This window comes from Hyla sarda, chromosome 1 (assembly GCF_029499605.1).
Source record: "Hyla sarda isolate aHylSar1 chromosome 1, aHylSar1.hap1, whole genome shotgun sequence".
Classification (NCBI taxonomy): domain Eukaryota; kingdom Metazoa; phylum Chordata; class Amphibia; order Anura; family Hylidae; genus Hyla; species Hyla sarda.
In genome coordinates, this window is record NC_079189.1 from 461,611,971 (window position 1) to 461,639,880 (window position 27,910).

At 43.8% G+C, this 27,910-nt stretch overlaps 1 protein-coding gene across 3 annotated transcripts in view; it reads left to right on the forward strand.

The window, feature by feature from the left end:
* Positions 1 to 605: 605 nt before the first annotated feature.
* The window catches only part of SETD1B (SET domain containing 1B, histone lysine methyltransferase), a 114,469-nt gene continuing 87,164 nt past the window's right edge, over positions 606 to 27,910 (forward strand). For 2 of the 3 annotated variants that reach the window (XR_008847058.1, XM_056534908.1), the window contains exons 1-4: positions 1,252 to 1,563; positions 1,675 to 1,829; positions 2,009 to 2,107; positions 2,351 to 2,621. Coding sequence is in view for 2 of the 3 variants with exons in the window: in XM_056534908.1 (XP_056390883.1) it covers positions 1,491 to 1,563; positions 1,675 to 1,829; positions 2,009 to 2,107; positions 2,351 to 2,621 (598 nt within the window). In the remaining variant the exon portion in view is untranslated. Of the gene's footprint in view, positions 925 to 1,251; positions 1,564 to 1,674; positions 1,830 to 2,008; positions 2,108 to 2,350; positions 2,622 to 27,910 lie in introns of those variants that run through there. The other variant, XM_056534919.1, reaches the window with a different exon arrangement.

The following is a 27,910-nucleotide window of genomic DNA, read 5'->3' on the forward strand; positions in this document are numbered from 1 at the left end:
AAAAGAATCTTGGGATTTTCCTTACCAGTTTGCACCTAAAGGTGGATATAAAGCTATGGTTCACAAATGAGCTAAAAAAGGAGAAAAATAAAAAGGAAAATCAATGCTAATTTATTGTTCATCAGCAGAGACAGCTGGCAGGGCAAGTCTCCCAGTGTAAAAACCAAGAAGGCATTGCTTTACTCAGACTTAGGGTGTGCCATGACCTAGATGTGACCAAGATGGATTCCATGTCACAGGGAGATAATCCAGACATGCTATTTATACAGTAAGTCTTCCTTCTTCATACAGGAGACACACACACAGCTGAGTCCTGAGAAGGGCAGCACGAACAAGCAGAGCCCAGCCAGCCAGCTCACTCCCTGGCAGCATCATGGCCGCCGCTGCCGCTCTGTCGGCCTCTCCCCGCTTGTCTGATGGAGGATGGTGCGCAGGGCGCTGTAATCACTCACAGGCGGCCGCGAGCTGCGCGCTGATTGGCTGCGGCCTCGAGAGAGTCTCTCAGCCAGCCCATGACGTCACTATGCCCGAACCCAAGCTGGAGGAGGGGAGACTAAACTCTGCGCCCCCTCCTCCCTCGTGAATAGTGCGCTGTCCCGCCTTACCGGATAATAATAATACAACACCGTGCTGTCACTGTACATATGAGGGAGCGGAGAACACGTCACATTGCTGTGATAGGGAATGTGCGCCCTCCTGAAACAAAATGGAAGCTGCTTTAGAAAAGGAACAGCAGAAGTTTCTGTGACTATAATAACATGGAGGGCACAGTCCTATCCCTATAGACACGACATACTGGTGTCCCCCTTCACGAGCGCCAACCAGGTCCATCTTGTCTGGCGACTGTTTGGAGCCGCCATGTAAATGTAACGTGCAGATTCGCCACACGTTTCTCTTTCACACTGAGGGAATCCCGGATTCACAGTAAGTCATTAGTTAGAAGCTCGAGAATTGGAAAGGTGTCCCTGTATCCAGTTTACTAGACTATTTGAAAAAAATAAATATAATACTGACGGGCAACGACATGTACCCTATACATATAATAAAAGTATATAGGTAATAATGTATATAAAAAAAATTATAATAATAATAAAAAACATGTCTCCGTGTCAATGACTAACCTCAAATTGTATCCCGGGAATTACCGGGAGTCAGTGTCTATGTGTGTGGAATGGAAAGGAGTATGGCGAAAGTGCGAGCGGGAAGCGCCAGGCGGCTCCCAGCACTACTGGCTGGCTGGGGACAGAGAAGGGAGGCGGAGGCTCGGGAGGCCGCGGTGCATTGTGGGTTGCCCCAGAGCGAGCTGAAGCTGCTCACACACACAATATGTGTTGGCTCGCCAAAAAGGAGCAGGCAGGGTGCCCTCCACAGCATGTCATGTAACCCAGGAAGGGGCCTGTGAAGCGCCAAGGCCTTTCCTGCAGGTCCAGGAGACGACCCTGCACGCAGGGGAGCAGGGCTTTGGGGGGTGTGGGGAAAGGCGGGCAGGCATGTCTTTCAAGGAGGCCAAGCCTGGGGAGAAGAGCAGGAATCCCGAGGACCATGTCAGAAAGCAGACTACAAGTGAGGCTGGACCCTTGTGTTAGATGCGAGCGAGCGGGCTGTGTGTGTGTGCGCCTTGTCTGCGCTGCCCCCCAGACCCTGCACTCATGTCTTCTTGTTTATGGCTTACAGGCTGGATCAACGGCATGGAGGCGGGCAACCAAGCCGGCACCTCTGGCGAGAAGAAGAGCCATCATTGGAAGAGTTACAAGCTGATCATCGACCCTGCTCTCAGGAAGGGACAACACAAGCTCTACCGCTACGATGGGCTCTACTTCAGCATGCCTGTATGTGGTGGTCCCCTGGGCATGGTGCCTGCTGCTGCTGCTGCTGTCATAACTTGTGTGCCCCCTCTAGTCAGTGCATGTGATGGGGGGCACAGCCTTGTGTGCTGCTGCTTCTTGTCAACTGTCTCCTGCCACCATCACCATCATCATCCTAAACTTCTTGCCTTTTGTGTTTGCAGAACCCGGGTGTCCCCCCAGTGGATTGCGTTAGAGATCCCCGGATAGGAAGGCTATGGACCAAAAATAAGGAGGTCGATTTACCTGTACCCAAGCTCAAGGTATTTACATAACAGCTGGCATGTAGTAGTGCTCTGGGCCTCACACATCGGTGTGTAACCGTGATCACACTCATGTGCTGCTGCGACCTGCGGCTTTCCAGCTGTGCCACACCAACTCCAAACATGACCTGCAACAGCTGGAGAGCCCCGGTGCACATCATACCGTAGGTTACATAGCGTGTAGTGTTGCCAGCTGCTGCCGGAGTCACGATCCTCGCTAACTCTTATCTCTCGCTCCCCCAGATCGACGAGTTCTATGTCGGCCCGGTGCCCCCTAAGCAAGTGACTTTTGCAAAACTGAACGACAATATACGGGAAAACTTTCTCAGTGACATGTGCAAGAAGTATGGGGAAGTGGAGGAGGTGGAGATCTTGTACAATCCGAAGAACAAGAAGCACCTGGGCATTGCCAAAGTCATATTTGCCAGCGTTAAAGGAGCCAGGGATGCGGTGAAGCATCTGCACAACACCACCGTGATGGGCAACATCATCCACGTGGAGCTGGACACGAAAGGTGAGTGATTGCTGTGCTGTGTGATGATGGGGAGGATGACTCCTCTCACTGACAGTTGTGTCCCCTGCGCGTCACGTGTGCCTGTGTTGTCAGTTGCTAGGAGACTGCAGAGCCGGCTGTCTCTCACTGCTCTCTAGACTTTCTTACAGAACTTTAGTGCAGGGCTGTCTGAGATTTCACTCCTTGTTGTATGTGTTTGCATACAGACATTCACAAAGTAGTGGCAGGATAGAGAATGCAAATACAGGCTGGATATTGTTACAGTGCTAGGTAACTAGTCTGTGATCTTACTTCGGACCCCAATAGTGTGGCTATGGCAGCTCCCGCAATAATATATCATTGTATTTTAGCAGAATGATAAAGCGGATAGATCTGCTCACCCACCTTATGCCATGCTGCTGGGTTTTAAGGGATTTCAAGTTGAGATTTGGTTCATAGTTGTGGATTTTAAGGGTAAGAACTTATGTTTGATGCATATACAGTGATCCCTCAACTTACAATGGCCTCAACATACAATGGTCTTTTCTGGACATTGTAAGTTGAAACCAGACTCAACATACAATGTACAGACAGTCCAGATCTGTGAAATGTGTCAATGAACTGACCAATCAGAATGGGCATTCACTGGTAAAAGCCCTGTATTACTGAAGCGTATGCACTGACTGGTGTCTGGTAGCGCCCCCTACAGTACAGGGAAGTATTATATGTTCTGTACTCTTTACCTGTAACAGAGTTAGCTGCTCCTTTGAACACCAGGTGTGGGCGGCTCCATGTTACTTTTTTAGGACACTGTTCTGTACAGGACCCTGAAGAAGCTCCTGTCCTCTACATAGACCAGTGTTTCCCAAGCAGGGTGCCCCCAGCTGTTGCAAAACTACAACTCCCAGCATGCCCGGACAGCCAAAGGCTGTCCGGGCATGCTGGGAGTTGTAGTTTTGCAACAGCTGGGGGCTCCCTGCTTGGGAAACATTGACATGGACAGTGATTTACAGCTCACAGCGGCTCTTTCTTACTTTTATATGTAAGGATTTGCTTTATCTGTATTAGTTATCTACTTATTTTTCTTTAATTCTCACTTTTTCCTATTTTTGGATGACATTTTGGTGCCTTTAGAACCAATTACCAGGTTTCCATAGAGTTCTGGTCTAAACATACAATGGTCGTACCAGAACCAATTAATATTGTAACTTGAGGGAACACTGTATAGCACCATACATTAAGATCAGTATACTTCTAGACCAGTGGTCTCAAACGGTGGCCCTCCAGATGTTGCAAAACTTCAACTCCCAGCTGCCCGGACAGCCGTTGGCTGTCCGGGCAGCTGGGAGTTGAAGTTTTGCAACATCTGGAGGGTTGCAGTTTGAGATCACTGATCTAGATCAAGCTTGTTATTCTGAAATGTTTCAGATTTTATTTACACTGGAAATACATGCAGTTGTATTCCAGGCTAGTGCTAAAGACACAGGGAGAGATTTATCAAAAGCTGTGCAAAGTAAAAGTTGCCCAGTTGCCACTAGCAACCAATCAGATTGCTTCTTTCATTTTGCAGAGTTCCTGTTAAAAATAAAAGCAGTGAGCTGATTGGTTGCTATGGGAAACTGGGAAGCTTTTCCTCTGGACAGGTTTTTGTAAATCTCCCTCCACATTGTTTTATGTATGCTAAGTCACATTATACAATTTTCGCTGTTCAGTTGTTTCACTTCATATATTGTCATTGTCAAAGCAGTGTTCTGTTGTACACCATGTGCAGTCAGATCCACGGTGTTACACAGGGGCTTTTGCCATTTACTGCATGTCAGTGTTTATAAGAATGTTATGTCCATGGGAAAACAAAAGACATCATAGATTTCTATGGGATTGTAAGTCCGCAGAAACAGGGTACATCCAGATTACAGACACTTAAACCTGGCTACCAATTCCTCACCCCCGAATAAAGTCTAATTCACTATAAGTTAGAGACAAACATTACTGTAAATAAAGCTACAGTTTTAAAGAGTAAAGACATTAGTTTAGATGGTTTTGGTAGGCTTATGTGTAAAAAGGGAATAAAATGTAGAGAGAAAGGAGAAAAAGTATGTAGTCTATTTAGGCAGAGTAAGGGTGCATGCACACCACGTTTTTGCAATACAGTTCCCGTGTCAGGTTTTTGATGAAAAACGGATTCCTCAAAACCTGACTAAACTGTATCAAAACGTGTGTACAAATTTCAACCCATATACGGTTAAAAACCGTGTACAGTTTGAAAAATGATGTCCGTATACGTTTTTAACTTTTCACTCCATTTTTAATAAAGTTTCACTTGTTTGATTGAAATTCCAAGAAAAAAAACTGTGCAAATTCAAAAACCGGATGGTGAAAACCGGATGGAACCGTACACACATACTGTTCTGTACGGTTCCCATTGACTCCCATGTTTAAAAAACAAAACAAAAAAAAACCTATACGGTTTTTCACCTGGACCAAAAAATGTGGTAGGGGACAACCCAAGCCTGGTGAACTGCAATGTCCTTATGTGTTACCTTATCGTATAAGACGCAAAATGGACTAAACTGGATGATGTGTTTGACATACGGTTTACAATGTTAAGTCAATGCATATGGTTTGCTATACGGTTTTTAACTTGAAATTGTATATGGGAACTGTATAGCAAAAACGTGGTGTGCATGCACCCTAAATCCCATGTTCACATAGTGTTCACTGGTTCTTTCTGTAATTTAAACTTTGAGCAGTTATAGAGTAGTCTACAAAACTATAACAATTAGAGGTGCACCGAAATGGAAATTTCAGAACCGAAACGAAACCGAAATAAAAAAAAATGTCCGGGCGAAACCGATACCGAAACCGAAAATGACTTCTCCCCGTCTTCTGGTAAAATGCAGCGCTCCGCTCATTAGATTCCCCCACATTAGATTGCCAGCTCCCCCACATTAGGTCGGGAGTTCCCCCACATTAACAGGCAGCTCCCCCACATTAATAGGCAGCTCCCCCACATTAATAGGCAGCTCCCCCACATTAATAGGCAGCTCCCCCACATTAATAGGCCGCTCCCCCACAATAGTAGGCAGCTCCCCCACATTAATAGGCAGCTCCCCCACAATATTAGGCAGCTCCCCCCCACATTAGGTCAGCAGTTCCCCCACAATAGTAGGCAGTTCCCCCACAATATTAGGCAGCGCTCCCCAAAAAATATTAGGCAGCGCCCCCCAACAATATTAGGCAGCTCCCCTCCAACAATATTAGGCAGCTCCCCTCCAACAATATTAGGCAGCTCCCCTCCAACAATATTAGGCAGCTCCCCCCAACAATATTAGGCAGCTCCCCCCAACAATATTAGGCAGCCCCCCCCCCCCACAATATTAGGCAGCTCCCCCCCCCCACAATATTAGGCAGCTCCCCCCCCCCACAATATTAGGCAGCTCCCCCCCCACAATATTAGGCAGCTCCCCCCAATTTGTAGTCAGCTCCCCCCACAATATTAGGCAGCTCCCCCCAACAATATTAGGCAGCTTCCCCCCCCCCCCCCCATTTGTAGGCAGCTGCCCCCCAACAATATTAGGCAGCTTCCCCCCACCCCACAGACATACAGCTTCCAGCCATATACAGTGTATGGCTAGGGGCTGTATGTCTGTACTGCTGCCCCCACAGTGATCTGGTCACCGCTCCTCTGGCCGGGGTCACCATCTACTGCTATGGCCTATGGACCATAGCAGTAGGTGCCGGGACCGGAGGAGCGGTGACCGGAACACTGAAGAAGATGACGCGGTCACTTACCAGGCCCCAGCCAGCGTGCGTTCTCCTCCAACGATCCTGCGGTCCTCCTGCGTCTCTATGGTTGTACGCATGGGATGTCAGTGACGTCCCAAGCGTACGACCATAGAGGCGGAGAAGCGAGGGACCGAAGGAGGATCGCTGGAGGACGCCGGGGAATGGTGAGTGACCAGCGGACATCCTTATGTCCCGAAAAGATTTTTCGGGACACAGGGATGTCCGGGATAGGATTAGGAATACTTCTTTTTATGTGCCCGGGCCGGCTCCCGTGTGTGGCTGCAGGCGGGGGCCGACCAGAGCATATAAAAACTAATACTGTATACTAAAAACCAGGGGGCCTCCAGCTGTTGTGAAACTACAACTCCCAGCATGTCTGGATAGACTTTGCCGGTCCGGGCATGCTGGGAGTTGTAGTTTCACAACAGCTGGAGGCCCCCTGGTTTTTAGTATACAGTATTAGTTTTTATATGCTCTGGCCGGCCCCCGCCTGCAGCCACACACGTGAGCCGGCCCGGGCACATACAAAGAAGTATTCCTATCCCGGAGAGCGCGAACCCCCCCCCCCCCCCGCCCCAGATGTTGCGGCTGGCCCCCCTGCACTCCCCACGAGTGCCTCTGCCACTGGCAGTGTTTGCAACTTGTGCTGTGGGCGGGCAGGGGAGGTGGTCATTATCGGCACATTTTTAGTTGTTTCGGCATTTCCCCGAAACAGCTATTTTCGGCCGATATGTATCGGCCGCCGATATATCGGTGCATCCCTAATAACAATAATCTTTATATAGCACCAGTATATTCTGCAGCACTTTCCAGTACACCGTTTAAATGTACAGAAAACCAGAAGTTACATGGTTACTTATAAACTATTGACATGAGGTGTGAGGGTCCTTGTCCTAAGAGCTTACAGTCTGAGAGGTATATCTCAATTACATGTATTTACGTTTTAATAGTTGCTAGTTAAATGTTTTTTGTTTTTAATTAATGGAGTGCACCATTCATCATATATTGGGCTTCTCAACATTGCTGAACTCGGCAGTGTTTAAAAGTCTCATAGAGAGTAAATGAAGTGATGGCAGTGCATGCACAGTTCACTTAATGCATGGAGGGGGGGCGGGGGTTCGATTTCCCTCTGTTCTTGTGGGGGGGATACCAGTGGTTTGACTGCTGCGACGATCCGATCATCTAGCAAGGCAGAATGGGGGTCCCCTCACCTGGCTCCGCTGCCTTCCCGGCGTCGTCTTCTCTGATCTGCCTTCCCGCAGACCAGAGCAGAAGATGACCGATAATATAGATCAGTGCTATGTCCTATACATAGCACGAACAGTATTAGCAATCGAGTGATTGCTATAAATAGTCCCCTATGGGGACTATTAAAGTGTAAAAATAAAGTTAAAAAAAAGGGGAAAACCCCCTGCCCCAATAAAAATGTAAATTGTCTCATTTTCCCTATTTCACCCCCAAAAAGTGTTAAAAAAAATTTTCATATACATATTTGGTTAAACTCAGCATTCTTCTGGGCTACAAATTACTGTCATCTCGAGCCTTTCCCATCTTGCTGTACAGCTTGAGGGGACTTGGCTTCTTCTCATCTTGTCTGACAAGCCAGCCCCCTGCTGACGCGTGCGGCCCATCTGTACGTCCCTCCATGCCTAAATAAATGCTTCCCCGCTATTTTCAAACTTTGCTAAGATCAGGTGACAGCAGGAAAAGTAGGCATGCTGGGAAGTAGAGATGGGCCGCAGGCATCATCAGGGGGCTGGCTTGACATTTTCTGTGACATCATTGCCAGACAACATTGATTTGGCAGGGATTAGGGGTCATACTCGGTACTTAATAGCAGAATGTTATAAGTTCTACTCTCAGTATATACTAATCTGTATCACTGTGTGGATTGTGTCATTAGTTTTACAGACACTTATTAGTTCTGTTGTATCTCAGGACGTTGTGAGTTGTGATGGATCTTTACCTGCACAGGTTTAAAAGTTACACGTAACTGTAAGCAGACTATTGTGCCAAATAGTATTTTTCATTCTCATTTGCCAACACAGTGGCCCATTGTCCCTTGAATGGCCGTTCCCAGGAGAAGTTAGAAGCTCAATATAAAACTTTGAGATGGCCTGATCTTTTCATGTACTGTGTGGCATGCTTTAGATTTTTGTACTGATATAATACACAGCTACAACTTATGTACAGCAGTCAGTCTGTCTGTTTGAGTTGGAGCAACTCGCAGACTTATGCACAGGATATTTGGCATGACAGTATTGGGCCTACAATGAACTGGCATTAACACTCTGTTCACCCAAGTGCTGTGGCTTTAATTTTTACAGGATCCACAATACATAGGTCATGATCTGTTTTGATCCTTACCTCCTTTAGTGATTTTAAGAATTCATTTTGTAGATTTTGATTTATTTTAGAGTGTACTGCACAGAGTAATGTAGCATATTTCATTATTTCGGTAGTCATTAGGCATTTGGGGGGGGGGGGGATTTGTCAAAACCCGTGCAGAGGAAAGTGGAGCAGATGTCTATAGCAACCAGATTGTGTCTTTCATTTTTAAAAGGCCTCTGAGAAAAAGATAAGCATTCTGGTTGCTATGAGCAACTGCTCCACCTTTCCTCTACACATGTGTAGATAAATCTCCATCTTCGTTTCCTATTTTAGTTAATAGATTACGCTACAAACTGCAGTTCTTTATGTAGTAGTACAAATAGTGTATTTTAGTGTCACTTGCCCCAGTAGCCTCTGGCTAACTACAGTGAAGGAGAAAAATTATTTGAATCTGATTCTGTACATTTTGCTTTAAAAGGGTATTCTAGTGGAAAACTTTTTTTTATTTTTATTTTATTATTATTATTATTATTATTTATTTTTTTAAATCAACTGGTGCCTGAAAGTTAAACAGATTTGTAAATTACTCCTATTTAAAAAAAAATCTTAATCCTTCCAGTACTTATTAGTGGCTATATAATACAGAGGAATTTATTTTCTCTTTGGATTTCTTTTCTGTCATGACCACCTCTGTCCATGTCAGGAACTGTCCAGAGCAGGAGAAAATCCCCATAGCAAACATATGCTGCCCTGGACAGTTCCTAAAATGGACAGAGGTGTCAGCAGAGAACACTGTGATCATGACAGAAAAGAAATCCAAAAAGAAAGTAGTATTCAGCCATTAATAAGTACTGGAAGAATTAAGATTTTTTTTTAAATGGAAGTCATTTACAAATCTGCACGCAGATAACAGTATCCACGCACTGGCGCTTATGGAATCAGTAAGCTGCTGTGACACTCCCTAGTGGTTCCCTACTATACCACTAAAAATAAGTACATGAAATAGATATTTTGAGTGTCAGCGCTAAAAATATGAATAATGATGGTGGTTAATGTTTGAAAAAAAGTGAAGTAATTAGGTTACTACTATTGCAAAAATGGTGATGGCAATATATTTTTGATGCACTGCTGATTTTTAGTACTGCTAATATTTAGTAATGAATGTTGTCTATTGGTGTATCCTTTTTAGACAATATGTACTGTACTTTGATTATACAAAAAGTCGTTCCACTTATGGCATTGATGTGAAGATCTGGGTGACGGTACCTTTGGACATCAGTTTCAAAGGAGCCTTTGTGCTGTTAGCTTGTAGCGGGTGTCGGGAGACAGCCCCGGCCCGTGGCGTTTACAACCAGCAGTTGTAGAGAAAATGACCCGGCTAACCTTAGGCTGGCAGTGACGTCACTACAGTTTTTCAGTATGGATCAATTCTAACGTGTTTTGGAAATTAGTGATTTCCTTCCTCAGAGATCGTAGCCGTGGGTTTTCGCCGTCATTTATACTACAGGTCCTAACGATCCTTCTAACAGGTAATTTAATTTTGTACCGTCCATAGTTATGGTATGTCCATATTGTTAAGGAGATTTGCACATCCATAAGTATCCTTGTTCGCTTGGAGTGCGGGTCTTGGTTTATTGTAATATATTACAGGTCCATTAGTCCGAAGGTGCAATGCACATTTGTTAATCCGAAGGTGAAGGCGTAACCATTTAATTTTTATCTCTTCTTGCATCTGATTTAAAGGGGCATTCCAGGAAAAAACTTTTTATATTTATATATATATATATATATATATATATATATATATATATATATATATATACACACACCGTATATACTCGAGTATAAGCCGACCCGAGTATAAGCCGAGACCCCTAATTTCAACCCAAAATCCCAGGAAAAGTTATTGACTCGAGTATAAGCCTAGGGTGGGAAATACCTCATCCCCCCCTGTCATCATCCAGACCCGTCATTAACATCCTCATCATCCCCTTGTCATCATCCCACACATCCCCCCTTCATCATCCCCTTGTCATCATCCCACACATCCCCTTATCATCCCACACATCCCCCCTTCATCATCCCCTTGTCATCATCCCACACATCCCCTTATCCCACACATCCCCCCTTCATCATCCCCTTGTCATCATCCCACACATCCCCCCTTCATCATCCCCTTGTCATCATCCCACACATCCCCTTATCATCCCACACATCCCCCCTTCATCATCCCCTTGTCATCATCCCACACATCCCCTTATCATCCCACACATCCCCCCTTCATCATCCCCTTGTAATCATCCCACACCCCCCCCCCCCCCTTCATCATCCCCACCCCCCTTCATCATCCTCTTCTCATCATTCGCCCTCAGTGGTCTTCAACCTGCGGACCTCCAGAGGTTTCAAAACTACAACTCCCAGCAAGCCCGGGCAGCCATCGGCTGTCCGGGCTTGCTGGGAGTTGTAGTTTTGAAACCTCCGGAGGTCCGCAGGTTGAAGACCACTGCGGCCTTCAACATGCGGACCTCCAGAGGTTTCAAAACTACAACTCCCAGCAAGCCCGGGCAGCCATCGGCTGTCCGGGCTTGCTGGGAGTTGTAGTTTTGAAACCTCCGGAGGTCCGCAGGTTGAAGACCACTGCGGCCTTCAACATGCGGACCTCCAGAGGTTTCAAAACTACAACTCCCAGCAAGCCCGGGCAGCCATCGGCTGTCCGGGCTTGCTGGGAGTTGTAGTTTTGAAACCTCCGGAGGTCCGCAGGTTGAAGACCACTGCGGCCTTCAACATCATCCAGCCCCCTCTCACCCCCTTTAGTTCTGAGTACTCACCTCCGCTCGGCGCTGGTCCGGTCCTGCAGGGCTGTCCGGTAAGGAGGTGGTCCGGTGAGGAGGTGGTCCGGGCTGCTATCTTCACCGGGGGCGCCTCTTCTCCGCGCTTCCGGCCCGGAATAGAGCCGTTGCCTAGACAACGACGCATCTGCGTCATTGTCAAGGCAACGTGACTATTCTGAGGCCGGGCCCGAAGCGCTTAGAAGAGGCCTCCCCGGTGAAGATAGCAGCCCGGACCACCTCCTCACCGGACCACCTCCTTACCGGACAGCCCTGCAGGACCGGACCAGCGCCGAGCGGAGGTGAGTACTCAGAACTAAAGGGGGTGAGAGGGGGCTGGATGATGTTGAAGGCCGCAGTGGTCTTCAACCTGCGGACCTCCGGAGGTTTCAAAACTACAACTCCCAGCAAGCCCGGACAGCCGATGGCTGCCCTGGCTTGCTGGGAGTTGTAGTTTTGAAACCTCTGGAAGTCCGCAGGTTGAAGACCACTGCGGGTGGGGGAGTTCACTCGAGTATAAGCCGAGGGGGTGTTTTCAGCACGAAAAATCGTGCTGAAAAACTCGGCTTATACTCGAGTATATACGGTGTATATATATATATATATATATATATATATATATATATATATATATATAATATAATATAATATAATATAATATAATATAATATATACTGGCTCCAGAAAGTTAAACAGATTTGTAAATTACTTCTATTAAAAAATCTTAATCCTTTCAGTACTTATGAGCTTCTGAAGTTAACCCCTTAAGGACACATGACGTTCTCATACGTCTCCATTTCCGAGTCCTTAAGGACACATGACGTATGAGAACGTCATGTGTTTTACCGGCCCCCCGCAACCATCTGGAGCGGAGCCGGTCCCCGATGCCTGCTGAAATCGTTCAGCAGGCATCGGGGCATATCGCCCAGGGGGGTCATTATGACCCCCCATGTCGGCGATGGCCGCAGATCGCTGGACAATTCAGTCCAGCGATCTGCGGCGGATTCCGGGTCAATCGGGTCTCCAGTGACCCGGTGACCCGGAATTACAGGCTGTTCGGGGCCGTCTCCGACGGCCCCGAACAGCCAGAGCCAGCAGGAGTGAGGTGGCACTGGTGCCACCTCACGATCGCCCTGATTTGTCGGCCGGATTACCGGCCGACCAATCAGGGCGCCTGCTGCGGGTGTCACTCCCGCAACCCGCTCCGCCCCTCTTCCGGAGGACGTGAGCGGGTGCGGGACGTGCACCCCGGGTGCTGGGGACCCCGATCCCCGGCGCCCCTGTTGGGATCGGGGCCCCAGGAGCAGCGGCGGCGGCGGAGACGACGAGGGACTGACCTGGTGCAGCGAGGATCGTTGGAGGTGAGTGACAGCCTCCTGCTGTTGCTTAGCAACAGCTCCCAGCATGCAAAAAGGGCATGCTGGGAGCTGTAGTTATGCAACAGCAGGAGGCAGACCACCACAACTCCCAGCATGCCCTTATGGGCATGCTGGGACTTGTAGTTTTGCAACAGCTGGAGGCACATGCTTTCTATGGAAAAGTGTACCTTCAGCTGTTGTGTAACTACAACTCCCAGCTTGCACAATCAGCTAAAGTGCATGCTGGGAGTTGTAGTGGTGCATCTGGTGGTTGCATAACTACAACTCCCAGCATGCCCGTTGGCTGTCGGTGACTGCTGAGAGTTGTAGTTTTGCAACAGCCGAAGGCACACTGAGTTAAGTAGCAAACCAGTGTGTCTCCAGCTGTTGCATAACTACAATCCCCAGCATCCCCAGCCAAAGTAGTATGCCTCCAGCTGTTGCATAACTACAACACCCAGCATGCCCTTCCGCTGTCCGTACATGCTGGGGGTTGTAGCTTTTGCAACAGCTGAAGGCACACTGGTTGCAAAACACTGAGTTTGTTACCAAACTCGGTGTTTCACAACCAGTGTGCCTCCAGCTGTTGCAAAACTACAACTCCCAGCATGCACTGATAGACCGTACATGCTGGGAGTTGTAGTTTTGCAACAGCTGGATGTTCCCCCCCCCAATGTGAACGTACAGGGTACACTCACATGGGCGGAGGATTACAGTAAGTATCCGGCTGCAAGTTTGAGGTGCGGCAAAATTTCTGCCGCAGCTCAAACTGCCAGCGAGAAACTACTGTGAACCCCCCGCCCGTGCGACTGTACCCTAAAAACACTACACTACACTAACACACAATAAAATAAAAAGTAAAAAACACTACATATACACATACCCCTACACAGCCCCCCTCCCCTCCCCAATAAAAATGAAAAACGTCTGGTACGCCACTGTTTCCAAAACGGAGCCTCCAGCGGTTGCAAAACTACAACTCCCAGCATGCACTGATAGACCGTACATGCTGGGAGTTGTAGTTTTGCACTGATTCCCCCCCCCCCAATGTGAACGTACAGGGTACACTCACATGGGCGGAGGATTACAGTAAGTATCCGGCTGCAAGTTTGAGCTGCGTCAAATTTTCTGCCGTAGCTCAAACTGCCAGCGAGAAACTACTGTGAACCCCCCCGCCCGTGCGACTGTACCCTAAAAACACTACACTAACACAAAATAAAATAAAAAGTAAAAAACACTACATATACACATACCCCTATACAACCCCCCTCCCCAATAAAAATGAAAAACGTCTGGTACGCCACTGTTTCCAAAATGGAGCCTCCAGCTGTTGCAAAACAACTACTCCCAGTATTGCCAGATAGCCGTTGACTGTCCAGGCATGCTGGGAGTTTTACAACAGCTGGAGGCACCCTGTTTGGGAATCACTGGCGTAGAATACCCCTATGTCCACCCCTATGTCCACCCCCCAAGTCCCTAATTTAGGCCTCAAATGCGCATGGCGCTCTCACTTTGGAGCCCTGTCGTATTTCAAGGCAACAGTTTAGGGCCACATATGGGGTATCGCCGTACTCGGGAGAAATTGGGCTTCAAATTTTGGGGGGTATTTTCTGCTATTACCCTTTTAAAAAATGTAAAATTTTTGGGAAAACAAGCATTTTAGGTAAAAAAAAAATATATTTTTTTACATATGCAAAAGTCGTGAAACACCTGTAGGGTATTAAGGTTCAAATTACCCCTTGTTACGTTCCCCGAGGGGTCTAGTTTCCAAAATAGTATGCCATGTGTTTTTTTTTTTTGCTGTCCTGGCACCATAGGGGCTTCCTAAATGCGGCATGCCCCCAGAGCAAAATTTGCTTTCAAAAAGCCAAATGTGACTCCTTCTCTTCTGAGACCTGTAGTGCGCCAGCAGAGCACTTTTCACCCCCATATGGGGTGTTTTCTGAATCGGGAGAAATTGGGCTTCAAATTTTGGGGGGTATTTTCTGCTATTACCCTTTTTAAAATTGTAAAAATTTTGGGAAACCAAGCATTTTAGGTAAAAAAAATATATATTTTTTTACATATGCAAAAGTCGTGAATCACCTGTAGGGTATTAAGGTTCACTTTACCCCTTGTTACGTTCCCTGAGGGGTCTAGTTTCCAAAATGGTATGCCATGTGTTTTTTTTTTGCTGTCCTGGCACCATAGGGGCTTCCTAAAGGTGACATGCCCCCCAAAAACCATTTGTCGCTCCTTCCCTTCTGAGCCCTCTACTGCGCCCACCAAACAATTAACATAGACATATGAGGTATATGCTTACTCGAGAGAAATTGGGTTTCAAATACAAGTAAAAATTTTCTCCTTTTTATCCCTTGCAAAAATTCAAAAATTGGGTCTACAAGAACATGCGAGTGTAAAAAATGAAGATTTTGAATTTTCTCCTTCACTTTGCTGCTATTCCTGTGAAACACCTAAAGGGTTAATACACTTACTGAATGTTTTTTTGAATACTTTAGGGGGTGTAGTTTTTATAATGGGGTCTTTTATGGGGTATTTCTAATATGAAGACCCTTCAAATCCACTTCAAAACTGAACTGGTCCCTGAAAAATAGTGAGTTTGAAAATTTTGTGAAAAATTTCAAAATTGCTACTGAACTTTGAAGCCCTCTGGTGTCTTCCAAAAGTAAAAACTCATAAATTTTATGATGCAAACATAAAGTAGACATATTGTATATGTGAACCCAAAAAAAATATATTTTGAATATCCATTTTCCTTACAAGCAGAGAGCTTCAAAGTTAGAAAAATGCAAAATTTTCATTTTTTTCATCAAATTTTGGGATTTTTCACCAAGAAAGGATGCAAGTTACCATAAAATTTTACCACTAAGTTAAAGTAGAATATGTCACGAAAAAACAATCTCGGAATCAGAATGATAACTAAAAGCATTCCAGAGTTATTAATGTTTAAAGTGACAGTGGTCAGAATTGCAAAAAACGCTCCGGTCCTTAAGGTATAAAATGGCCTGGTCCTTAAGGGGTTAAGGTTGTTCTTTTCTGTCTAAGTGCTCTCTGATGACACCTGTCTCGGGAAACGCCCAGTTTAGAAGAGGTTTGCTATGGGGATTTGCTTCTAAACTGGGCTTTTCCCGAGACACATGTCATCAGAGAGCACTTAGACAGAAAAGAACAACCTTAACTTCAGAAGCTCATAAGTACTGAAAGGATTAAGATTTTTTAATAGAAGAAATTTACAAATCTGTTTAACTTTCTGGAGCCAGTTGATATATAAATATAAAAAAAAATAAAAAAAAGTTTTTTTCCTGTAATACCCCTTTAATTCATTGTTCAGTTGTTATAAAGGTACATATCGATCCATGATGTATGTTTTTTCAGTCGCAGATTTATTTTATCTCACCCAGACCTACACATCAATGCCGTAAGTGGAACGACTTTTTGTATAATCAAAGTACAGTACATATTGTTAAAAAGGATACACCAATAGACAACATTCATTACTAAATATTAGCAGTACTAAAAATCAGCAGTGCATCAAAAATATATTGCCATCACCATTTTTGCAATAGTAGTAACCTAATTACTTCACTTTTTTTTCAAACATTAACATTTATTCATATTTTTAGCGCTGACACTCAAAATATCTATTTCATGTCATTTGCAAATTTGTTTAACTTTCTGGCACCAACTAATTGAAGAAAAAAGTTTTCCACGGGAGTACCCCTTTAACCCAGTAAGGACGGACCCATTTTTTAACCTCAATGACCAGGCTCTTTTTTTTATTTTTTTTATTTGACATGTATCTCTTTAAGGGTGCGTTCACACGGAGTAATTCAAGAGGAATTTACTCGAGTAATTCCTCTTGAATTCTTCGCTCCAAATTAATGCACATCTCCTCTGCCCATTGACTTTTATGTTTTTTCCGCTGTCCTGTTCACACTGCGGAAATTCTGCTAGCAGAATTCCGACGCTGAATTCCGTTCCGCTTGAAGAAAGAACATGTTCATTCTTCATGCGGAATCCGCTAGCAGAAATCAATTGAAGTCAATGGGAATTCGCGCACAATTTGCGTGGAAATGGCTGAAAAACCCTTCACTTCTTTCTCCCCCATGTCCGCGCGCAAGTCCGTGCAAATTTCCCGCAAATTTTGTGCGAAATTTTTTTTTTCCGCCCGTAATTTTTCAGCGTGAATTACTCTTCATTTACTCCGTGTGAACGCACCCTAAATGGTAATAACTTTAGAATGCTTTTTCTGAGCAGAGTGATTCTGAGATGGTTTTTTCGTGACATATTGTACTTTCTATAAGTAGTGCATTTGTGTTGACACATGCAGCATTTTTTGTGAAAAAATCCAAAATATTATGAAAAACTGGAAAATTTGTGACATTTTTTAAAATTGTATTTTTATGGTGTATACTGTGCGGTAAAAGCGATGTTATATTTATCTTTTTCCTTTTGAGCAAATTTCTTTCTGCCATTCATTTTCCAACGGCCATAACTTTTTTCTTTTTCGTCCGACGCCATTGAGTAAGGGCTTATTTTTTGCGGGATGAGCTGTACTTTTTATTGATATCATTTTTGCGATACGTGCTACCTTTTTGATCTTTTTTATTCCACTATTTGTACCAAAATTGGCAAATTTTGATGTTTTTTTTAATGTTTTAATTTATTTTATATTTTTACGGCGTTCACCGTGCGGGATAATTTACATTAGTTTTATAGTACACGTCATTATGGACGTGGCAATACCAATTATGAATATGATTTGTGTTTTTGATCTTTTTTGGTGATAATACAGGGCTTTTATTGGGAAATGGGCATTTATTTATTTTTTTTACACTTCATACTTTTATTGAAGAAGTTTTTATTTTATTTTTAAAACTTTTTACAGGTTATACTATGCTGCAATACATTTTGTACTGCAGCACAGTATGACCTGATCAGCTGCACACAGCACAGCCTGTGCGATCCAGCCTATGGATTGATCTCTCAGGCTTCTGTAGCAGGCAGACAGCAGGTCATCATCTGACCTCCTGCTGCCATAGCAACCAACAGCGACCCGCGTTAGTATCACAGCGCCGCCGTTGGTGAACAGGGGGAGAGCTCTCCCCCTGTCAACACCATAGATGCTGTGATCAGGATTGATCACAGCATCTACGGGGTTAATGCTGCCGGGACCGAGGCAGCTGCGGTGGGACTCCGGCTGCGATTGATAGCCGGGTCCCGCCGCCGGTCTCCTGCGCTGCCCGCGGCAGTGCCAGAGATGGTTATGACGTATGCAAACGTCCCATCGCGCGAACGTGTCTGGTGCTGGGACGTATGCATACTTCCAATAGCGGGAAGGGGTTAAATGAACATCTATAATTTTAATTGTAGTTATAACAATTCTAATATGTAGAATGACAACAACAAAAATCAGGAAAACGCATTTCAAATATGTTGTAAATTGATTTTCATTACTTTGGAAAAATCCCTTGTTAGCAATCACAGAGAGCTGACATTTCTTGTAGTTGTCCACCAGGTTTGTACACATCTCAGGAGGGATTTTGTCCCACTCCTCTCCAGGGCTGTGGAGTCTGAGTCGGACTAAATTTTGGGTACCTGGAGTCGAAGTCGGCAAACAATGCACCGACTGCGACTCCTACTAAATTTAGATCGGAATAAATAAATAAAAGCAAGTTTAAATTTCCCAATTCACTAAAAGTTATAATTAATGACTTCTCTACTTTAAGAATAAAGACCAATGCATGCAGTGCCTCACGTAACCGCAAAATGAACACGTTAAGTGACCGTGAAGAAGCTTTTCATGTGCTTTACTATATGGCACACAACGCACAATTACGAGCGACAATACTTTCCATAGTGTTGTTCTTCTGTTACATGGAACCCATGGGTAACCTAGCCTCTCACTGATAAGGGATTAAGTAAATAGTTCAAGACTGAAGCTGTAAACCATTGGAAAAACTGCTGCCATTCAGCTAAGGCTATAAAAACTTGTAAACTCGATTGTTAGCTTAAAGGGGTACTCCGCCCCTAGACATCTTATCCCCTATCCAAAGGATAGGGGATAAGATGTCAGATCGCCGGGGTCCCGCTGCTGGGGACCCCCAGGATTGCCGCTGCGGCACCGCACTATCGTTACTGCACAGAGCGAGTTCGCTCTGTGCGTAAGGATGGGCGATACAGGGGCCGGAGCATCGTTACGTCACGGCTCCGTCCCTCGTGATGTCACAGCCAGCCCCCTCAATACAAGTCTATGGGAGGGGGCGTGGTGGTCGTCACACCCCCTACCATAGACTTGCATTAAGGGGGCGGACCATGATGTCACGAGGGGCGGAGCCATGACGTCGCGCTGCTCTGTCCCCTGTATCGCCCAACATTACGCACAGGGCAAACTCGCTCTGTGTAGTAATGAAAGCGCGGTGCCGCAGCATCAGGACCCCGGCGATCTGACATCTTATCCCCTATCCTTTGCATAGGGGATAAGATGTCTAGGGGCGGAGTACCCCTTTAAACATGACTATGGGATTCTACTAGGGAAATCATGTTTTATAATAAATGCCCCTTCCTGGATCCTCCCACTGCCCTATCTTCAGCAGCAGATCAGCACACAAACTGTTCAATACAGTAGACTGTTGGCTTCCCAGCCAGTAGTCCTGTGACATGTATGTTGCCTTTCTTTCCTTCAAGGAATGTATAAAATATATTTGCATATTAATACAGAGGAGTTGGAGTCGGGGAGTCTGAGTTGGAAGTACAGATAACTCCGGAGTCGGAACATTTATCTACCGACTCCACAGCCCTGCTCCTCTCACTGCAGATCCCCTCCAAGTCAAAGATTTTGAGACTGACGTTTAGAAACTAAAACCTTCCGCTCTCTCCACAGATTTCTGTGGAGTTAGGGTATGGAGACTGGCTAGGCCACTTCAGGACCTTAATGTGCTTCTTCTTGAACCACTCCTTGGTTGCTTTGGCTTTGTGTTTTGGGTCATTGTCATGCTGGAATACTTATCCATGACCACTTTTCAATGCCCTGTCTGAGGGTAGGAGGTTTTTTTCCTAGATTTTGACAGTACATGGCTCCATCTATTGTCTATTTGATACGGTTAAGTTGTCCTTGGCGGAAAAACACCCCCAATGTATACTATTTTCTCCATGTTTGGGGTGGGTTTGGGGTCATTGGCAACATTTCAACTCCAAACATGGTGAGTTGAGTTGATGCTAAATAGCTTAATTTTGGTCTCCTCTGACCACAACACTTTTACCCAGTTCTTTTCTGAATCATTCAGATGTTCATTGACATTTAGCTGGACCTGTACATGTGCTTTCTCTAGCAGTAGGACCTTGCATGCGCTGCAGGATTCCAGTCCTTCACGGCATAGTGTGTTACCAATTGTTTTTCTTGGTGACTGGTCCCAGCTGCTTTGACATAATTGAGAAGATCCTCCCTTGTAGTTCTGGGCTGATACTCTACGAGGTGAGATCTTACATGGAGCCCCTGCTGAGGGAGATTTGTCACTTATTTTGTGTGTGTTCCATTTTTGAATAATGACATCAACTGTTGTAAACTTCTCTCCAAGCGGCTTGGCAATGGTTTTGTAGAACGTTCCAGCCTTATGAAGGTCTACAATCTTGTCCTTGACATCCTTGGACAGCACTTTGGGGGAGATTCATCAAAAACTGTGCAGAGAAAGTGTTGTGCAGTTGCCATGGAAACCAATCAGATTGCTTCTTTCATTTTTAAAGAGACCTATGAAAAATGAAAGAAGCGATCTGATTGCTTGTGATGGGCAACTGCACCACTCTTCCTCTAAAGAGGTTTTGAGAAATCTTCCCCTTTGATCTTGGCCATTTTGGAGAGTTTGGAATCTGATTGATTGCTTCTGTGGACAGGTGTCTCTTATATAGGCAACAAGCTGAGATTAGGAGCACTTCTTTTAACCCCTTAGGGCACACAGGACGTATCTTTGCTCCCTGACTGCCTAGTACTTGGCGCACCAGGATGCACATATATTTCCTCAGTCCCATCCAGACTGTGATGTGAGTGCTTTTCATGGACCGCAGCTGCTCTGACAGACCAATGGAGTAGATTGCCTATACATAGCACAGAACAGTTTTAGAAATTTAAAAGATTGCTGCAAACAGTGCCTAGCTCCATCCATCCTTTGGAGGAGTTAAAAAAAAAATGGATTAATAAATGTGAATAAAATATAATGTTAAAGGTGCTGAACTGTGTAAATGTAAAAGAAAAGAAGAAGAAAAAAACTCCATCCAAAATTGCAGATTTTTTTTTTTTGTCACATCCCATTAAAAAAAAAAGGAATCGAAAGTGATCAAAAAGTCACATATAAGCAAAAGTGAAACCGATTAAAAACTACAGATCACAGCTCAAAGGCTGGGCTGGGTCCTTAAGGGGTTAAGAGAGTATGCCTATTCTCAGCCTGTATAAAAGACACCTGGGAACAATAAATCTTGCTGATTTCATTGGGGATCAAACACTTATTTCACTGAGTAAAATCCAAATCAATTCATAACTTACCGTATTTGAAATGCGTTTTTCTGGATTTTTTTTTTTTTTTGTTAATCTGTCTCTGTTCAAATAAACCTACCATTAGGATTATAGACTCATCATTTCTTTGTCAGTAACAGACGTTAAAAATCAGTAGGGGGATTAAAAAAATGTCCTTTTCTCGCAGGCAGCCAGACAAGTTCCCAATATGAGCATTGATTGACTTTGTGTTAGTTGTTCAGTGTTAGTTGAAAGTAGCCTTTACACAGCCCAATCATTGGGAGTAAATGGTCGCCCAATCACTGTAGGGTTCATGTGGCCCTTCGCTACCATTGTTGTCGGCAGGCAGTACATTCTGTTTACTGCGCTTTGGCTGTGTTTTCTCTGCAGTTTTCCAAAATCACAGTAAAAAATGTAATGTTTGCACCATTGCAGTAAAATAGCACAATTTTTGCGTGCGACGTCACGCCTCCGCCCCAAACGGGGTGCTGCGTGCAAGATCCCTGGGGTCCCCAGCGGCGGGACTCCTGCGATCAGGCATCTTATCCCCTATCCTTTTGGATAGGGGATAAGATGTGTAAGCACCGGAGAACCCCTTTAACACACAGGCATTTTATCTGAATTTTAAGCGAGCTCAGGAGCTGAGCTCACTTCATTCCCAGTGAGCATTTACCAGTAATGAAAGACATTAGCGATCAGTTAATGGGGCTGCCGGAGTCCTTCTGAAGGCCTCCATTCCAGCCATAGTTTCTCTGCTGATACAGTCTGCTTCACGCAGACTGTCTAAAAGCAGAACACCAGTATCGCAGATCACTGCTATTGAATTCAGTAAGAAATCAAAAGATTGATAATATTTCTCTATAGGGATATAAAAAGTATAAATAATTAAAAAAGCCTCTCTTTTCCCAGTTTTCAAATAAAACTATTTTGCCTGACGGAAAAATAAAGATATAGGGGAAGATTTAATAAAAACCTGTCCAGAAGAAAAGTTGCTGAGATGCCCATAGCAACCAATCGGATTGCTTCTTTCATTTTTGAGGCCCAACCCTGTTTCCAAGCTTCAAACCTACTCCCAATCAGGTCTGACTGTCTACACACAGGAATACATTTTTACTTGTAATGAGGGAGAGTATGGAGCATGTTAACATGGGAATTATAACTCTCAAATATGAGCACACTACCAACTTGGAGGGGGTAAGTTGCTCTCCCTCCAGGAACATGTGCATAACAACAATTACATAAATAAAGTGGACTGTCCCTAGTACATGAAGTGCAAAAAAGGGCTGTATTGTGAAGTCCCATGTACTGTCCTCAATAGACTGCAAATGTACACCAAACAAATAACACTGATAACAATAAGCCTATAAAGGTCTAAAAGAAAAGTATTTTGAGATATCACCTATACCATAGGTAGCAGACATCAGCTGGAGCATCACAGAAAGTACAGGCTACATAATAATGATGACACATTGGTTCCAAAGGACCCCACGCGTTCTGTTGCTCTCTGCAACTTCCTCTGGGGTGTAGTGTTCAAACAACTTTGTTCAACCTTATGTGCCCACCTAGATTAGGTTTGGCTGGTGTTACAGGCCCGACCATCACTAATGAAACAGTACTAAGACACAAACTACTGATGACGTGGCCAAGGATCTAGCCAATAGCCATGAGTATCCATATCATCGCCCATAAACATAACTCGAGATTGCAGATGTATCATTTGAAAAGGCCTCTGAAAAATGAAAGAAGCGATCTGATTGGTTGCTAAGATGTCTTAGGGCTGGAGCACCCCTTATTTATTTATTTTAAATCAACTGGTGCCAGAAAGTTAAACAGATTTGTAAATTACTTCTTTAAAAAAAAAAAAAAATCTTAATCCTTTCAGTACTTATCAGCTGCTGTATACTGCTGTTTTTCTTTCCTGTCTTACCACAGTGCTCTCTGCTGCCACCTCTGTCCATGTCATGAACTGTTCAGAGAAGGATAGGTTTGCTATGGGGATTTGCTCCTGCTCTGGACAGTTCCTGAAATGACCAGGTGTCAGCAGAGAGCACTGTGGTCAGACGGAAAATAAATTAGAAAAGAACTTCCTGTGGAGCATACATACTGATAAGTACTGGAAGGGTTAAGGTTTTTAAATAGAAGTAATTTACAAATCTGTATAACTTTCTAGCACCAGTTGATTTTCTTTCCTTCTCTTCTTCTTAAAATCATAACAATTTTTTTACCTACAGACCCATATGAGGGCTTATTTTTTTGCGCCACCAATTGTACTTTGTATTGACATCATTTATTTTATAACATAATCTGTGGCGAAACCAAAAAAAACAACTTATTTGTGGGTTGAAATATAAAAAAAAAAGGCATTTTGTAAATTTTAGGGGCTTCTGTTTCAATGCAGTGCACTTTTCGATAAATGACCTTATCTTTATTCTGTAGATTCATATGATTACAAGGATACCCAGGAGCTGTGCAGTTCCTATGGGGATATTTTCCCATCATGCACAGCTCCCGGGACGTGACATCATCAATGAGCAGTTAGACAGAAAACTTCAGAAGCTAATAACTATTCAAAGGATTAAGATTTTTTAAATAGAAGTAATTTACAAATCTGTTTAACTTTCCGGAGCCAGTTGATATATAGAATTTTTTTTTTGCCTAGAATACCCCTTTAAGGATGCAGGGTGTACCTGTACGCCCTGCTCCTTCTTCCCTGCTATGACGTTAAACACTGATAGCTGCTGGGACCCTTGTCTAATGCCAGACATCAATGATCGCGGTGATGCCCAACATTAACCCCTTAGACGCCGCAATTAAAGCGGATTGTGGTGCCTAAAATGAAAAAAAAATCCATTCCCCGCAGCGGAGCTGATCAGGACCACCGTGGTAAAACCGTGGTGTCCCAATCAGCTGAGAGGACGGCAGGAGGGCCCTTACCTGCCTCCTCGCTGTGTGATCGGAGCTTTGATGCTCCAGGAGGCCTCAGCAGCCTAGAGCAATCGATCACTGATGACACTGATCAATGCTGTGTTATGGTATGTAATAGTCTCCTATGGGGACTATAAAATGGTGTTAATAAAAAAAAAAAAAATAAAATAAAAAAAGGGAATTAACCCCTTAACTACCACGGACCTAAATGTGCATCCTGTTGCGGAGATACTTCGGGCACCAGGACGTACATTTACATCCTATACATGACCGCGAGCATTGGAGCAATACTCGGGTCATGCACAGCAGGTCTCTGCCAGGAAACCGCTGGTAATGGCCGAAATCCGCGATCTCGCGGATGTCCACCATTAACCCCTGAGATGCTGTGATCAATACAGATCACTGAATCTACAGCAGTGCGGCTACAACTTTAGCTGATTTTAGTGGATCAGACCAGCTAAAATGGCAGATGGAGGTTCCCTCACCTGCCTCCACCGTCTTCATGGCATCTTCTGCACTGATCTGCCTTTCAGCAGACAAGAGCAGAAGATCGCCGATAATACTGATTAGTGCTATGCCCTATGCAAGTAATTGCTATAAATAGTTCCCTATGGGGACACAAAAAGTGTAATAAAAAAAAAAATAATAATTCATAAATAAAAAAAGTAACTTTTACAAAAATTTTAAAATCCCCTTCCCCAATCAAAATGTAAATTGTCCCTTTTTCCCATTTTACCCCCAAAAAGTGTTTAAAAAATAAAAAAAATAATTAAAAACAATGAATAAACCTATGGTATCGCCGCGTGCGTAAATGTCAGAACTATTAAAATATAATGTTAATGATCCCGTAAGGTGAATGTAAAAAAAATACAAAATTGCTGCTTTTTTGTCACATCATATTCCAAAAAAAAATAAAAATATTAAAAGTTAATTGATACCACATGTGTGTATAAAAAAAATACAGATCATGGAGCAAAAAATTTAGCCCTCAAACCACTGCTAAGATGTAAAATTGAAAAAGTTATAGGTCGTCAAAATAGTTATTTTAAACATACTAATTTGGTTAAAAAGTTAGATTTTTTTAAATTTTTTTAAAGCGGTACAATAATAGAAAAGTATGTAATCATTGGTATCATTTTAATCATATTGACCCACAGAATAAAGAAAACGTCATTTTTACAGTAAACTGTTCGGCGTGAAAACGAAACCTTTCAAAATTTGCTAAATTGCGGTTTTCTTTTCAATTTCCCCACACAATTAGTATTTTTTTGGTTGCGCCATACATTTCGGAAACCATTGATCAATGATTCTGCCGCCTGACTGCTCATGCCTGGATCTCAGGCACTGAGCAGTCATTCGGCGATCGGACCCCAGGAGGCAAGGTAGGGCCACGGGTCCTGGCCATTGTTAGAGGCCGGGCCCGACACGCTATGACGCGGGACCACGCCGTGGCCCCGTGTTATAGAACGGGAGTGGACTCATGACGTACCGGTACGTCATGGGCCCTGTAGGGGTTAAGTGTTAAAAATCTAATTTTTCATTTTCACGGCCCACTTTAACAAAAGTTTGTCAATCACCTGTGGGGTATAAAGACTCAATTTACCCCTTGTTACGTTCCTTGAGGGGTGTAGTTTCCAAAATAGTGTGCCATGTGGTGTTTTTTTTGTGTTTACTGTTCTGGCATCAAGGTGGCTTCCCAAATGAGACATGCCCCCCAAAAGCCATTTCAGCAACATTTGCTCTCCAAAATCCCATTTTCGCTCCTTCCCTTCTGAGCCCTCTAGGGCACCCATAGAGCACTTTACATTCACATATGAGGTATTTCCTTACTTGAGAGAAAATGAATTACAAGTTTTGTGGGGCCTTTTTACCTTTTACCCCTTGTAAAAATGAAAACAAAATGGGGCTACAATAACATGTTAGTGTAAAAAATGGAGATTTAAATTTTTCTCCTCCATTTTGCTGCTATTCCTGTGAAACATCTAAAGGGTTAACAAACTTGTTGAATGTCATTTTGAATACTTTGAGGGGTGCAGTTTTCATAATGGGGTCCATAATAGAGGATTTCCAACATAAAGACCCTCATGGTAACTGGTCCCTGAAAAATTCTGATTTTAGAAATTTTTGTGAAAAATTGGAAAATTGCTGCTATACTTTGAAGCCCTCTGATGTCTTCAAAAAGTAAAAACGTCAACTTTTTGATGGAAAAATAAAGTAGACCTATTGTATATGTGAATCAATATGTAATTTATTTGACATGTCCCCTTTCCTTACAAGCAGAGAGCTTCAAAGTTAGAACAATGCAAAATGTTCAAATTTTTCCAGAATCTTTGGAATTTTTCACCAAGAAATGATGCAAGTATTGATGAAAATTTACCACAAACAAAAAGTAGAATTTGTCACCAAAAAACTGTCTCTGCATCAAATTAATAAGTAAAAGCATCCCAGAGTTATTAATGCATAAAGTGATAGAGGTCAGATTTGAAAAAAATGCTCCCGTCCTTAGGGTCATAATGGGCTCCGTCCCCAAGGGGTTAAAAAATGGAAAAGGGGGGTGAATCAAACTTATTAGGGGAGGGGCTTATTCACATTTATTAACAGGTTTTTTTTACACTTTTTTTTTTGTTTTGTTTTGTTTTGTTTCTTTAGCTCCCATAGGGTGCAATACCATGCAATCTTTCGACTGCATACACTGTTTAATGGATACATGGAGAAGTATTAGGAAAGCACTCACCACTCTTCAGGTAATATTTCTTTGCCGGTTCTAAGGAGATTTCCCGGCGCTGCCTCCTGCTGCTCGTCCATCTGCACTGTGCACCTTTTCTGTGTTTTTCACTTGAATAAAGAGCAAAGAAATATTACCTGAAAAGTGGTGAGTGCTTTCCTAATACTTCTCCTTTTATCCATTGTTGAAGTTGTGCAATATAGGAGTGCGCACCACCTGTCTCTCATGAACTTCCATCCTTTACCATTAGCTGTTTCTTATATGCCAAGTCAGGCTGAATATATGCAGTGCCAGATATACTGTTACTTACTCACATTATACACTGTTCAGTGCAGGAGTATTGGATATGAGCTGTCAATGTAATGTAAGCCCGGGCCCATTGCTGCATTGGTGACATAACCAGAATAATTTCTTAGAGAGAACAGGTCTACATAACTTGCCACCTGCAACGGCTTTATTAATCCGTATAGAATCCAATTCCCTTTCAGATGTGGCAAATAAATTTTAATGGACATTGCCAAACACTTCTGTTTTATTGAAAGAAAAATTGGGATCAGACTCATGCAGTTCATGTGGATTTTAGCTGCCTGGGAATTCAAAGACAGATTTCCCCAACCATTTAGTGAGTTCATTTTTTTTTTTTTTTTTTCATTTAGTCAAAAGTACCAAAGTTAGCCATAGGAGGTATGTTGTCTTGGTTCTTTTGATTTAAAAAGAGTTTTATTGAAAGGGTACTCCGGGCCTAAGACATCTTATCCCCTGATAGGGGATAAGATGTCTGATTGCGGGGACCCCCACAATCTCACATGCAGCACCCATCTGTGGGAGCTGCACTCAGCGCTGCAGCCTCC